At 45.6% G+C, this 15,552-nt stretch overlaps 1 protein-coding gene across 1 annotated transcript in view; it reads right to left on the reverse strand.

The window, feature by feature from the left end:
- Positions 1-1,298: 1,298 nt before the first annotated feature.
- Positions 1,299-15,552, reverse strand: part of Kcnk13 (potassium two pore domain channel subfamily K member 13) — a 105,478-nt gene continuing 91,224 nt past the window's right edge. Inside the window, exon 2 of the mRNA XM_004649342.2 lies at positions 1,299-3,042. Coding sequence (XP_004649399.1) covers positions 2,159-3,042 — 884 coding nt within the window. The 3' untranslated portion in view covers positions 1,299-2,158. The remainder of the gene's footprint in view (positions 3,043-15,552) is intronic.

Consider the following 15,552-nt stretch of genomic DNA (forward strand, 5'->3'; position numbering starts at 1 on the left):
GACCTCTCTCCTCCCCTCACCTCTTCTCTCCTCCCCTCTTCTCCCTTTCCCACCCTCTCTTCACTGTCCTTCCTTGCCCTCTTGCAAAGTTGACTCTCTTGAAAGATAAACTTCACACACACACACACACACACACACACACACTGGGGGGGCTGAGAGAGAGAGAGAGAGAGATGAAAGGACTTGCTTTATGGCAGCTGCCAGTGGTACTCCGGGGCTCTTGATGCAGAGCCCAGAGGCAGCTTGCTTTGTGACTGTAGCCACAAAGTTCTGCAGACACTTCCCCTTTAAGAAGAATGCAGGTACTAACCAAGATCTCATCTCTGGTTGTCAACTTGACCGATGTAGAATCACCATGGAAACGAAGCTCTTGGCATGTCTGTGAGGGACTTTTTAGATTGGGATTCTTGGGCTGGGTTTCCTGGACTGTACAAAAGGAGAAAAGCTAGCTGGACATTTATTACCCATCATCTCTCTGCTTCCTCCCCGCTGATGATCACACTGATGCCGGTTTTCTGTCCCTGCTGTGCCTTTCCTTCCCCGGCACTGTAAGCTGAAGTATATCTTTTCTTTCCCTGACTTAATTCCGGTCGGGGTTTGCTCACAGCGACAGTATGTAACTGACATGTCTACTGTGGAATGTGATGCAGACTGAGTTCAAAGCTGATGTAGCTGTTTATTCAGACTCCTGTTATTGGGTGCTTCTAGGATTATGGTGGAAACGCTTGGGTGTGCACGCTGGAAACTAAAGCAACTCAGTCTGCAGAGGGACATGAAAGGGAGGGCTCAGTGATTTCTTATTCCTCTATCGATGAGCTGGTGCCCAAGGGGCCTCCCCGGTTACGAGCTCTGTTCTATCTTTCCCTCACTAGACTGGATTTCAGCTATGTCTTCTTTCCCTTGAAATTTCTGGAAGTGCTGTGTGTACTCTCTCTAATCTTATAAAAACACCAGTCGTTAAAAAAATTCCTCAAATGTTCTCTCTTGTATTTATTTTAAAAAATCCTCAAATGTTCCCTCTTGTATTTATTTATTTTTTTAAAAAAGACAGCCTTCTCTGTTTCCCGGATGGAGACCCTAACTGTGTGGGAGACTCACATCACTGGGCCCGCTATAGTCCCTGAAGGCAGGCCTCCAGTTGATGAGAGAGACGTTCACACACTGTCTTCTAGTCTGGAATGTCAATGCTTACATCCCAAAGGTCGCCTTCCAGCTTCCTTTTCTTCTGAGTACAATAAATGTCTGCTTAACCAGCACCCCCTTCCCACTGTTCCCAATGAACACCCATGGCCTCTAACTTAATAAAATGAGAATTTATTAAAATTTCAGTTCTAATAAATAGTCAGTTGCCATCTCTATAATGAGCTCCAAGTCCTGGTCAAAATGACAGTCTATGTGACCATTCAAAGGGAGAACATTAAGATATCTCTTCAGTTACAAAAGGGAGCCTTTACTCTCCTCTATCCGAGTGTCATCATCTTACTGTTACAGCTTTAAGGCCTGAAGTTTTCTTATCACCTGAAAACCCAGGAACACTTCAGACCAACACTCTTGTCTTACAAATAGAAGGAAAATAAAACAAACAAACAAACAAAAACCTGAGATGGGGTATAAGGAGCAGGAAAAACATTTTTCCCCCCTATCCATGGAACCAACAGCAAATCTGTGCAGAAGGAAGTCGGGCAGAAAGAAGGCCCAGACACATTCTGGAATCCTCTTTTATCTTGAGGAGCCAGGTAAAATGATGAATTTAGCTATTCACAGTTCCAGGAAGAATTGGGATCTTCAGGTTTTCCTTCACAGGTGACAAATCTGTCAGGAGGAAATCAAAGCTGGAGTGAAACCTGTCTCCCACAGACAGTTGAACCTCTGGAGGAAGAGGATGGTGGTGACAATACAAGTCTTATGCGGATTTTGTGATTCGTTCTGAAAAGAAGGAATCTGAACTTCAAGAGTAAAGTCAGAGGCAGGCCTGGAGGGTCCAGTTCCCCAACCCTGGGAGATGGTTGTTGGTTGGGACTAAGGTGAGATTTCAAAAGCTAATGAGAATAGCTCCCAGGTGGAACATAGCCAGGGCGAGCGGAACACATCTCTTGAATGGCAGGCCCTCATTTTCCACCTGCCCTTGAGCGCCATGCCCAGGGGCCACTCCTGCCTCCTACCTGTCACTACTGGTCTCTGCCAACCTGTTGTTCATTATTGCAAAGGCTCCCACTCCACCTGAGAACTCATCGTCCCGGGACTGTGCACTGGTGGACTGGTGGGGCATGCCATTAGCCATTTCAGAGAGCTGCTTCTGCAGGATGGCCAGAGAGACCTTGTTGGAGTTCTTCATGGAGATCATCTCCCCAGACAGACGTCGGCCATCTGTGTCACTCTCCATCACCCCGTCTGTTTCTATGGAGATGTTGCACCTGCTGCGGACATTGCCTGGCATCACCACATTCCGCCGGGACCGCAAGAGTCCTCTTTGGCATTGTTGGCACCCGCCGTCCAGTTTCCTGAGGATCCAGTTCATGGTCTGTTTGATGAGGATGGAGATGACGTTGAACAGGGAGTAGATACAGCAGACGCCCATGAGTATAAAGACGAAGTTGGCAAAGCGGTAGAGCCCTTGGCTTTCATACTGGGCGTTTTGGCTGCTGACGAGGTCCCCGAAGCCAATGGTGCTGAAAGCCACGAAGCAGAAGTAGAGCGAGTCGAAGTAGCTCCAGCCCTCCATGGCCGCGTACAGAGCCGAAGCCCCGCAGGAGATGGCCACGGAGGCCGAGCACAGGATCAGCATGACGCAGTACACCGAGGGCTTCCAGCCAGCCAGGCTGCCCGCCGCCCCCTTCCCCAGGGTCTCCGCGCTGTCCCGAGCCACAGCCCCGCGTCTCCGCAGCTGCTGCTGGTGGCAGGACCTCATGACATAGGCGATGACGGTGATGAGCCGTTCCAGGAAGAGGTTGAAGAACAGGATGGTGCTGGCACAGCCAATGAGGCCGTAAAAGATCAGAAAGATTTTCCCTCCTACTGTGGCCGGCGTCGTCATGCCAAACCCTAAAGGAGACAAAAACCAAGGAGAGGGAAGGGTGAGAGCGGTCTCCACTGGGAATGGGGAAGAATGATGGCTGACAAAGGATCTGAAGACATCCACTTAGTCCTAGCCCTTCTAGGAAAGAGCGGAGAGCTCGCACCTCCTTCGGAAGCCACGCAGTGTTGTTCAGCACACAGAGCCGGGCTGTGGCAAGCCCATATGGTGCTCTTGTACAAGGCAGGAAAAGGTACATTTTTTTTCTCTGGGTGGATCCAGACAGCATCAAATAAATGGCTTGGTGACAAGAGCTTAGCTTCCTCTCTGTGCCTTGCTAGATGTCCTTGTTCAGTATGTGATCTGAGCAGTTACACTCGATAGACTTTGCTCAGAGAGACTGAAAAGGTTTATACAAAGGAACGACGTATGCAGGCTCTTAAGAATTCATTCGTTCCACACATACTTATGAGCTGGAGAAAAGAGGGGACCTTGAGAAAAGACAGCTCTGGCCCCTGTCCTCCTGGAACTCTAGTTCAGTGAGAGGATTAGTGTATGATGTGCGAAGTGTTGAGGAGACACAGGGCTCTGCGGTGGCTGCTAAGAGGGGACCCCATCTCCGACTTAAGGGTTCTGAAATGTTTACATAGGGGAGACCTGGACGCCATAGAGGAGCTAGGCAGGCAGAGGTGCATGTGCGTGGCAACAGTAATGGGGGATGTCCCCCCACCCAGTCCAGAGACTCAAAGATGGCAGCGTAGGTAAAAATGAAAACCAGTTCAAAATTTTCTCATCATTTAAAGAAAATTCTTCAAAAATATGTTCTGTTTTTTTTTTTTTTTTTTTGAGTGTCAACTGACACTGGATGGTATAGTTTGATAAAATACTAAATCTCTCTCTTGCCTTTGCCTCTAACTATTCGGTTTCCATTTCCTGACTTTTCTACCCAGGCATACAGGTCACCTGCTGAGAACATGTATTATAGGATAATGGATGTCAAGAAGAAAACCAGAAATAGAAAAGAGAGCCAGGTACACACAGTATTTCTCGCTAAGGGGCAGTGAGGGCCAGCCCATGCTGATTGGAGGATGTGGACTCCTTCCAACAACTGACACAGGCTGGCTTGTGGAGGAGACTGGCATTTGCGTCTCTGTGAATACAAATGCAGTGAGGAAATGAGTGCCAAGTATGCCTCCCTGAACTCAGCTTCTCATTCAAGTCAAAGCTCCTCTCTTCCATCTTTATTTTTACTTTTAGATTCTGTTGTAATTTGAATGTGAAATGCCCCCAGAGACTCAAAACGCCCCTCACATACTCCTGTTTGTTCCCAGTTGGTGGTGCTGTTTGGGCAGTCTGTGGAGCTTCTAAGAGGTGGAACCGTGCTGGAGGAAGTGGGTCCCTGGGTGTGGGTCTTGAGGTGTTATAGCCTGGCTCCACTTCCTGCTCGCCCCATGCCTCCTGCTTGTGCCCCGCTGTGACCAGCGCCATGTCCTTCTGCTCTGTTGCCATTCCTTCCCACTGCAATGGAATACGTACCCGTTCGAACAACAAGCCTTTCCTTCCTTAGTCTGCTTCTTGTCAGGTATTTGGTCACAGCAGTGAGTCAAGTAACTAATACAGGTTCAGTTTTCTCACTGGGTCCCATTACTAGAATCCTAAGCCTCAACCATCATCTTTTCCTGGTAATTCCCTCTGCCTCGAAGCAAGTCATTTTCCTCCTTGCTACAGCTCAGCCAGCTGCTGCCTGGCCCGGAGCCTTCTGACAAGTGGTCAAATCAGATGTTGAGGTGTGTGGGCTGATGGAGTTATGACCTCCTAGTATCCTGAGGTTGATCCAAAGGGCCATCTTTTCCCCAACACCCAGATGTGTGCTTTCATAGCCACTTGATTCTACAACTAAATCCTCCATTCTTTTCTAAGCACACAGGAGCTGTGTTTGGGTAGGAAGCTAATGACCTAGAACCAAGACAATGGAGGAAGTCTTTTATCTGGATGGGATAGAGAGAAACGGACAGGATGATTGGGTAAGGCAGGACTGGAGGATAGGAAAAAATGCCACGGAGAGTTTGACAGTTAGTCAGGGCCCTTAATGGAAGGGGAAAGCAGAGTATCACCCCTCCTTTGGAAACTCATATTTTCAAAATCAAAATCTCAGCTACACCACCAATGGGGGTTCTTATTTATCCTCATTATGTAAAGAAATTGATTGTGGTTGCCCTTGTTGGAGCTTAATCCTTACCCACAAGCTCATGTTCCAGTGAAGCTGTTGAACTTGTGGAGATTTGAGTTTAATGACTAACACTAATTCAGTGTAATGACCAAGCTGAGAGCAGTATTTTTGTGTTTGTCTTTTCTACCCAGTTCAAAAAAACCCAAAAAAACACTGAGGGTAACCAGTGTAACAAGCAGTTAGTTCCTGATTATCTGAGGAACATTGGGCCATCTTCAGGGCCTCCCTGGGTTCTCAGAACCAGGACAGCTTGTAGATTTTACCCCCAAAAGAGAGAAAACTCAAGGCCAAGTCTAGGTACCACTGCTCTAGTCCTAAGACAACATGCAACACATGGAAAACTTGTCCCAGGCCTTTTTTTTTTTTTCTGATCTGGTGACACTGTAGACACTGGCTGGTGTTAACTTCTGGATGAGAAGGACCAGAAACAATACGGGGTGTGTAGAGGACAGGGAAGATGCTTCAGCCCGTAAAATGGTTGCTCTGAAGGCATGAGGACCTGAGTTTGGATTGTCAGCACTCACAGAAGGGCAGATATGATGCTGCATGTCTATAAGCCCAGTGGTGGGGAGGTGGAGGTGAGAGAATCTCTAGGGCTCACTGGCTAGCTAGTCTACTGAATCAATGACCTCTAGGTTCAATGAGAGTCTATGCCTCAAAAAAAGTGGGGGCAGGCTTGAGAGATGGCTCAGTGGTTAAGGCGCTTGCCTGCAAAGCCTAAGGACCCATGTCTACTCTCCAGATCCCACATTAGCTAGACACGCAAAAGTGAGGCAAATGCAAGGCTGCTTGTGCCCACTAGATGGCGCAAGCATCTGGAGTTTGATTACAGTGGCTGAGGTCCTGCATGCCAATTCTCTACTCCTCCTGTCTCTCTCTCGCTCTCTAAAAAAGGTGGGGGGGAATTGCCTTCACCCACATTCACATATCCATGCGCCCACTCCCTGTACACATGTACGCACACGTGCACTTGTACACAAATGCATATGCACATCCTATGCACTATAAAAGGGAAGAATTTCTCCTGCATCCTTCTCACTCATCACTCGCCTCCTTGAGGGGGCGGGTGTCGTTCTTGGGAAACAGAGAGGCAGGAGTTGTGGATTTGCTCCTGGTTCCCAAGTAATCGTGATAACTAATGGAGCACCTGGTCAGCTCAAGGCTTTGCACTGAATGTTTGTGTTCTCCCAAGTTTCCATGTTGACATCCTCACCACAAAACTGATGATATTGGAAGGGGAGATCTTTGTGAGGTAATTGGTTGCGAGACCTTCACGGTGGTATTAGTGACCCTAGACTCCCCAGAGAGCTTCACCCCTTCTGCTGTGTTAGGGTGCAGTGAGCGGGTCTGTGAGTGCCTTGGTTTGGACTTCCCAGCCTCCACAACTGTGAGCAATATGGTCCTTCTGTCTATAAGGCACCCAGTTGATGACATTTTGTTATAGCAACCTAAAGGAACTAAGACAGCCAGCTGAGATGACTTGGACAAAATCTTTGGCCTCAGAGCACAGCAGCATGGTGGGACAAATAAGAGATTTAAAGATAAGTCACAGAAAATCAAGAACTATGATGAGGTATGAGGAAGTGACATCTACTGCAGGAGACAGAATGCAGGTGCACAATGGGGCCAGTGGCTTAGGCACATCCAGGTGCATCACCAATGCCAACTGACAGCCTGAGCCAGTTTTTTTCCCCTAATGGATGAGGCTTCTAGTAATTTTGTGTCATGTTGAGGATTGAAAGTGTCTGGATTCTGTCTTTCTTATTTGGCTTTATAACAGCACTCTATTTAGTTAAAGAAGGAACTTTTGGCTACTTGCAGTATTTACTTGATCAGCTGTCAAAAATAATAGAAAATACTAAGAGTGGAGGCATCCTGGACACAATAGAGATGGCTTCCCTATGCTCGCAGCAAGGGCTCCACAGGCTGGAGGCTAAGACACATGGGCTTTTGGAGACACTCCAGCTAAAACCTTAGCACAAGCCTGCTTCTTTTATACCACTGTACCTCTTTTTTTTTTTTTTTTAAATTGTTTACAATCCTGAAATCCCTTAATGGAGGGGTCAGGTAGGTACGTTACACTTAATTCTTTTTTTTTTTTTTTAAATTTTTATTTATTTGAGAGCGACAGACACAGAGAGAAAGACAGATAGAGGGGGAGAGAGAGAATGGGCGCGCCAGGGCTTCCAGCCACTGCAAACGAACTCCAGACGCGTGCGCCCCCTTGTGCATCTGGCTAACGTGGGACCTGGGGAACTGAGCCTCGAACCGGGGTCCTTAGGCTTCACAGGCAAGCGCTTAACCGCTAAGCCATCTCTCTAGCCCACCACTGTACCTCTTTATGGGCTGGAGTATTTTAAAGTAAATCCCATGCAGCACACCGCTTCATTCATTAACAAAGATTTATCTGTGGCTGCCAAAGGCTTCATTTCCACAACATAACCACTGTGCCATTGCCATACCTGATAAAAATCACCACTAATCCCTCAACATCAAATATATCTATATTCAAATATAAAAAGATTTTTTTAAAGATTACTTGTATGAATTAGGAGCCAAACAAGGTACCTGCTTAGTGTGTCTCTTCTGTGTCTTCTATTTGTTGACACTCTCCCCCCCCACCCATTTTAAATCAGAACTTTTCTAGAAATAATTAGGGAGGGGGAAAGACTTGTGTAGTCTGTGTATGTCTCTATATTCAGCAACTCTCAGATGCTTCACAGGGATATAGAAATAGGCACAAATTGTCTGCAATTTGGGAATGTGAACCAGGTGTCATATGAACACATTTTTTTATTTTTAAAAATACAACCTCTATTGCAGTTAATTTTACTGTTGCGGTAAGCTCTGCATGCTGAGACAAACACCCAACAAAAAACACCTTATGGGAAGACAGGTTTTATTTCAGGTTTATAGAATCCAGGTGAAAGCCGGGTATGGTGGCACAGGTCTCTAATCCCACAATTTGGGAGGCAGAGGTAGGAGGATCACTGTGAGTTCAAGGCAACCCTGAGAGGCTCACTTCTATAGATCTAAGCAGAGAAACCACCAAACAAACAGCCAGCAAACATGAACAGCAAGAGCTCAATCTGCTCTGAATGCACCTTAGGGCTGGACTATAAGATCTACACACTTCTTCCCCAGCGGAGGGGGGAAGGGGGGCGCTGAGGAGGTAAGGGGAGAGGGCTCTGCCTGCTGGAGACTCAAGTTAAGCTTGATCTTAATAAAAAATACCAGGGTCCGTGGGGCCACACATTCAAACCATCACAACCCCCAAGCAATCAGATGCAAGACTTGTGCATGTGGATGCCCACCATGTGACATGATTTCATTGGAAGTGTTCCTCAAAGGCATGTGTTCAAGGCTTGGCTGACATGCTGTGGCAGTACTGGAACATGGTAGAACTGTTAGCAGGTAGGGTCTGATGGAAGAATGTCACATCACTGAGGGCAAGCTCTCAGAGAGGCCAATGGTACAGAGCAGCTCCTTCCTCTGCTTCTTAGCTGTCATGAGGAGGTCAGTTTCCTCCACCACATGCTTGTGCCATGATGTTTCTTTTACCTCAGGCCTAGTAGCAGGGCCAAATGATCATGGACTGAAACTTCTGAAATTGTGAGCACAAATAAAACCTTTCTTTCTTAAAAAATTTTTTTCCTGCTCAGCAGTGTTTTTATTTATTTATTTTTATTAACATCTTCCATGATTATAAAAAATATCCCATGGTAATGCCCTCCCTCTCCCCACTTTCTCCTTTGAAACTCCATTCTCCATCATATCCCCTTCCCCTCTCAATCAGTCTTTCTTTTATTTTGATGTCATGATCTTTTCCTCCTTTTATGATGGTCTTGTGTAGGTAGTGTCAGGCACTGTGAAGTCATGGATATCCAGGCCATTTTGTGTCTGGAGGAGTACATTGTAAGGAGTCCTACCCTTCCTTTGACTCTTACATTCTTTCTACCACATCTTCCACAATAGACCCTGAGTGGTATGATAGAGATATTGCAGTACTGAGCACTCCTGTTACTTATTTATAGTACCATAATGCCTTCTGAGTCATCCCAAGGTCACTGCCATCTGAAAAGAGAAGATTCCCTACCAAAAGTGAGAGTGGCATTACTATAAGGGTGTGAACATTAAGAGAAGTGCTTAATGGGCAGTTTGGTGAGCATAGTATATACATTTAGCCAAACAGCAGCAGACGTTACACCCCCAGGACTCATAACTATCCTGTTTTAAGTTTTCAGTGTCAGGGATGTATTCCCTCCCATGGAGTGGGCCTTCAGTCCAATTAGAGGGCAGTTGGTTTCCACCATGACAGATATGCCACTACTGCACCTGTTGGCTCATTTGGCCTGGCTGACAAAATATAAGGCTTGTAGTATCCACTGTTGATTCACTGGTGGTTTCTCTCTCTCCCATTGAACTGCATGTAGAATGGCTTCTTCCAGCTTTCTGTCAGCTGGTCTACATGGAGGAGGTTATCAGCTCAGTTCCAGCAGGATTTCTCAGTGGCATTGCAGCCCAAGTATGTGGAGTCTTCAGCAATACGGTCTTACCATCTATTCCTGGTGGGAAACCAAAGGCCTCGACAATGGCCTATGATAAAAAATTTTTAATTATTTATTTATTAAAAGTCCAGAGAGAATGAGTGGGCATGCCAGGGCCTCTAGCCACTGCAAATGAACTCCAGACAAATGTGCCACCATGTGCTTCTGGCTTCTGTGGGTTCTAGGAAATAAAACCTAGTTCCTTAGGCTTTGCAGGAAAGTGCCTTAATCACTAAGCCATCTCTTCAGCCCCCCCCCCCCCTTTCCTTCTTTTAAGAAGTTGATGTCAGATATTTTGTCACAGCAATAAAAATTTGACTAATAATCATGCCTTTACTCTTAATAATGAATATCCCTGACAATCCCAATGTCAGATAATAGAGAGATAACTAAACTACATAGCTATTTAAATTGGTTCATGTATCATGTCATAAAGTCATAACATTTGCTATTCCTGGACTGCCCTATCTCTAACTTCATGTTCTACAAGATAATATGGTTTCTTCATGCCTCCCTCTATTCAAGATGTTGTATAATTGGCTGCCAAAAGCACTTTAACTACTGTGATATCTATAGCTACATAGATATGTGTTATAAAGTTTATTCTTTCATCTGACAAATATATAATGATGTGCCCCACATGCCAATTTTGGGTATTTTTTTTTTTTTGAAGACACATTTGGCTCTGCTTTTTTCTACCTAACCTTTTCTGTAATCATGAAGAACCCCTTAAATACAAAACACAGATATCTGTGGATGAAGTTCTTATCTTCTTCAAGAAAGTTGACGATAGAGGTTTAGCATACAAGGTTGAGTGCTCACAGACAAGAGTTACTTTCTTTGAGAAGTCATCATTTCATGTGTGTATGTGTACATATGTTCAAGTGTATGTGCACATGCATGTGTGTGTGTCTGTGAAGGCCAGAAGACAACCTTGGGTTTTGTCCCTCAGGTGCCATCTACCTCTTTTGAAGCAGAGTCTCTCATTGGCCTGGATCTTGCCACGCAGGGTACATTAGCTGGCTGTCAAGCCCCAGGGGATCCTTCTGTCTCTGTCTTCCCAGCACTGCAGTGACAAGGATGCACCATTGCCACAACTGGCTTAAAAAAAATAGGTCCCAGGGCTGGAGAGATGGCTTAGTGGTTAAGGCACTGTGAAGCCTAAGGACCCAAATTTGACTCTCCAGATCCCATGTTAGCCAGATGCACAAAAGGTGAGGCAAGTACGAGGTTGCACTTGTCCACTAGGTGGTGGAAGCATTTGGAGTTTGATTACAGTGGCTGAGGCCCTGGTGTGCCAGTTCTCTCTCTCTCTAAAATAAAAAAAAAAATAAACAAACAAACAGGTTCTAGGGATTGAACACCGGTTCTCATGACTGAGCTGTCCCCCCAGCCCACAGGAAGTCATCACTTCTTGCTGTTTCAGGAGAGAAGTGTGCGAAGGCAAGCGTTGCTGCCATGGTTAAATAAGGCAGAAAGCTAGTACTGATTGAAACATTGTGCTAAGAGCATGAAGTAGGAAGAATCATTAGAAGACAGCTTTTACCTTTCAGGAGCTTTGAACCCAGATAAAGCACCAGAAACAAAAAGGATGGAACTTGCCCAAGGGAGTTTCTAAAATCAAGTCATCTTCAGATGACACAAGAGACAGTAAGTGCCAGCAAGCTTCTGAGGATGGAAGGTCTTAATTGACAGAGAGATGAGTAAGGTGGAAGGGGCTGAAGACCACCCAGGGAGTTTGCTTGAGTGCAGATCCCTGATTCCTCCTTAGTAGATCATAAGCCTGGAGCTGAGCCCAGTACCTTTCCTGGAGACTAATTATATAAGAGAATCACTGTTGTAGAGCCTTCCATCTAAGACAGGATTGTTTACTGATTTGACCAGGGGAGGACTGTCTATGAAAGGACTGAGTGAACTTTATGCTTTCAGAAGGTTAATAATGCATTCGGTGTCTATATAGTCTTGTAGTGAGAAAAGTGGAAACAAAAGGGAGACTAATTGGTTTGCCGTTGTTCTATGGACTACTGGTTCATGAACATCCAACCTCCCCAGTTTCCTGAGATCCAGGTCACTGGACTGTTCATCCCAGCTCCTGAAGGAAGGTAGAGTAGAGCCATGTGGATGATGACAAGCTATGATGACAGACAGGGCCCTTAGTTTGAGCCAAGTCTTACACTCCATGCCTAATATAGTTCCTATGTCAACCCAGACAGGAACTCCTTTTTCCCCTTGTACATGAAAAGTCCAACATGCAGGGTTAATCAAAATTCAAGAGAATATTAAAAAAATCATATGGAAGCCTACTTTTTTGGACAATGGAACATACAGGAGCCATAGATTGTTACTAGAAAATTTTCATTGTCAGGGAAGGGATAATTTTCAGTGAGTTATTGGCCAGGGAGGTCCCTGATACCCCCAAAACATTACAGGCCATTACCAAGGGTCTTGGTCTTCCAGCAGGAATAGATGGTAAAACCCTATTGCTGAAGACTCCACATGCTTAGGCTACAAGGTCACTGAGAAATACTGCTGGAACTGAGCTGAAAACCTCCTCCATGTAGACCAGCTGACAGAAAGCTGGGAAAAGCTATGTTGCATGCAGTTTAACAAGAGAGAGAGAAATCACCAGTGAAGATACTCAAAAGTGGGTAAACCTTGAATTTGGCCAGCCAGGCAAAATGAGCCAAAGGGTGCAATAGTGGCATGTCTGTTATGGTGGAAACCAACCACCCTCTAATTTAACTGGAGGCCCACTCCATGGAAGGGAATACATCCCTGACACTGAAAACCAACAACAGGGGTAGTCATGAGCCCCAGGGTTGTAACATCTGCTTTTGTCTGGCTAAATGCATATACTATGCTCATCAAACTGCGCAGTAAGCACTTCTCTTAATATTCATACCCATATATTAATGTTACTCTCACTTTTGGTTAGAGAACCTTCTCTTTTCAGATGGCAGTGACCTTGGGATGACTCAGAAGGCATCACAGTGCTAAGAAGAAGTGACAGAGGAGTGCTCAGCACTGCAATATCTCTATCCCACCTTCCAAAGTTTAGGGTTGATTGTGGAAGATGTGGTAGAAAGAATGTAAGAGCCAAAGGAAGGGTAGGACTCCTTACAACATGCTCCTACAGACACAAAATGGGTTGGATATCCATGACCTCACAGTGCCTGACACTACCTACACAAGACCATCATAATAGGAAGAAAAGATGATGTCATCAAAATGAAAGACTGAGAGAGGGAAGGGATATGAGGGAGAGTGGAGCTTTCAAGGGCAAAGGGGAGGGAGGGAATTACCATGGGATATTGTTTACCATCATGGAAGTTGTCAATAAAAAAATTAATTAATTAAGAAAAAGAAAAGTCCAACATGCAGAGTTCAGTCACCGGCTCAGTCATGGATATACCTTGGTTGTGGTCTGGGTTCTAGACTGGACTATGTTTTTTTAAGATTTTATTTTTATTTATTTATTTTTGAGAGAGAGAGAGAATGGGTGCACCAGGGCCTCTACTCATTGCAAACAAATTCCAGATGCATGCGCCACTATGTGCTTCTGGCTTACGTGGGACCTGGAGAATTCACCTGGGGTCCTTAGGCTTCGTAGGCATGTTCCTTAACTACTAAGCCATCTCTAGTCTGGACTATTCTTAACCCAAGTGAATCATGGTCATAACTTATTCTAGTTGTCTTTTTTATAAAATGAGGAGGAACCCTTCTAATCCCACCATTCTGTGATTTGGGAGCTAAGGCCCAGATCTGGGCATTTATCCAGCCACCCTGGGACTCTGGGAGGAAGTACCTTGGTCTATGGTCTACCTGAAGGATATTTGCAGATATAGCATCTATCAAGTCAAAAGATATTGCAGGTGGGTGAAAGCATTCCCAAGAGACCAACCAAGCCAGAGGCAACAGCATCTCCTCCTCATCCCTCAGGTACTGTTTACTGGCAGGCAACTGCTGTGGATGTGGAAGTAGTCAGTTCTTAGAGCTAAAGATATTTTTGGACTGTGATAGTCTTTTTTTTTTTTTTTTTCAAGGTAGGGTCTCACTCTAGCCCAGGCTGACCTGGAATTCACTATGGAGTCTCAAGGTGGCCTCAAACTCATGGCGATCCTCCTACCTCTGCCTCCCAAGTGCTGGGATTAAAGGCGTGAGCCACCACGCCTGGCTTGGACTGTAATAGTCTTAAGGTTATGACTCCTCTCTCATTTTAATGACAGCAAGTCATCTTTGACAAAAGATGATGGGATGGGGCTGGAGGGATGGCTTAGCGGTTAAAGCGTTTGCCTGCAAAGCCAAAGGACCCAGGTTTGATTCCCCAGGACCCATGTTAGCCAGCTGCCCAAGGGGGTGCACACATCTGGAGTTTGATTGTAGTGGCTGGAGGCTTTGGCGTGCCTATTCCCCCCCCCCAACTATTTCTCTGTCAAATAAATAAATAAATAAAAATAAAATATTAACAAAAGATGATGGGATGTTTTAGTGGAGTACATGATCTTCCAGGTAATTTCTGCACTAGACGATACATCTACACCCTTTAGCAGTGAGCAGCTTATAAAGGAAAGCAACCAGGCTATCCTAATATGAAAGCGGATGACTGGGATATGACGAATTAGGGTTCTTTAAATCAACTGCATTAGTATGAATTTCAGGCAGTTTTGTACTCTGAAGTTACGAAACTGGCCTGCTGGGAATCAGAACGCAGCAGCCCCTGAAGAGGAATTCAAATTCTTCCATTTCTCTGAGAAAGACACTGAATTACAGGGACATCTCGCTGTGCGATTCCTGCTTCCTCAAACCTTTCCTCCTTCTCACAAACACTTGCTAGAGTGACGGTTGGAATTGGTGCAGGAGACAATAAATGCTGTCATTATTTCTGACTCTACCCTCATTGAAGGGGGGAGGGGATCAAGTGATTTCCTCATCTCAAGGCAATGTTCCTGATCTTAACTTTTACATCTTAGAACTAACTACTCCTTAAAAGCAAGCAGACATAATTATGTTCTCTCCTGAACTAAATTGCACTCCCCCAGACTCAGAAGAAATGGCTCAATTAAGTAGAGTGTTACCACCACACAGGGCACATGACTGAGGAAAAGTGCTTTTTCTTCAACAATGGGGAAAATCTGCCTGCGACATCTTGAGGAGCTATCAGTATGGAAGACATCTTTGTTTTGATGGGAATTTTGGGTTAAAGAGCTGCAAGTCATTTTGAATTTCCTTTTGCACAGTGCAGACATGCAAGGCTCCCCTAACCTGGTCCTTGGTGCCCATGGCAGAGGAAGCCAAGCACTGCGGCTTGACCCGGGATGGGTCCTCACCACAACCCTGCTCAGTGTCTGGATCACTCACTTTCTTGTTGGCTGGGACAAGATGCTGGAACAGAAGCAGCCTATAGAAGTAAAAGGGTTTTATTTGGCTTATAGTTCCAAAGGACCGAGTAGGTAGAGGGGAAACAGGGTAGGAGCAGAGAGCTGGTGTTACATTGTCGTATCTGGCAAGGAGGGGGGGAGCAAGTGATGGATGCCCAATGCTCAGCTTGCGCTGCCCTTTTTAGACAGTCCAGGAGCCCAGCCACACTTCTGGTGGGTTCTTTCACCTCTACTAAGCAATCTAGAAAATCCCTCACAGACACTACCAGAGATTTGCTTTCTGTGGCAATTCGAAAGCCTGTCAAGTTGACAACCAGAGATTAACCATAACGGCACCCCACTGTTACCCTCACCAGCCTCTTTAGCTCCTTTGAGGGGACCTCG

The sequence above is a fragment of the Jaculus jaculus genome, chromosome 7, assembly GCF_020740685.1.
Source record: "Jaculus jaculus isolate mJacJac1 chromosome 7, mJacJac1.mat.Y.cur, whole genome shotgun sequence".
Lineage (NCBI taxonomy): Eukaryota > Metazoa > Chordata > Mammalia > Rodentia > Dipodidae > Jaculus > Jaculus jaculus.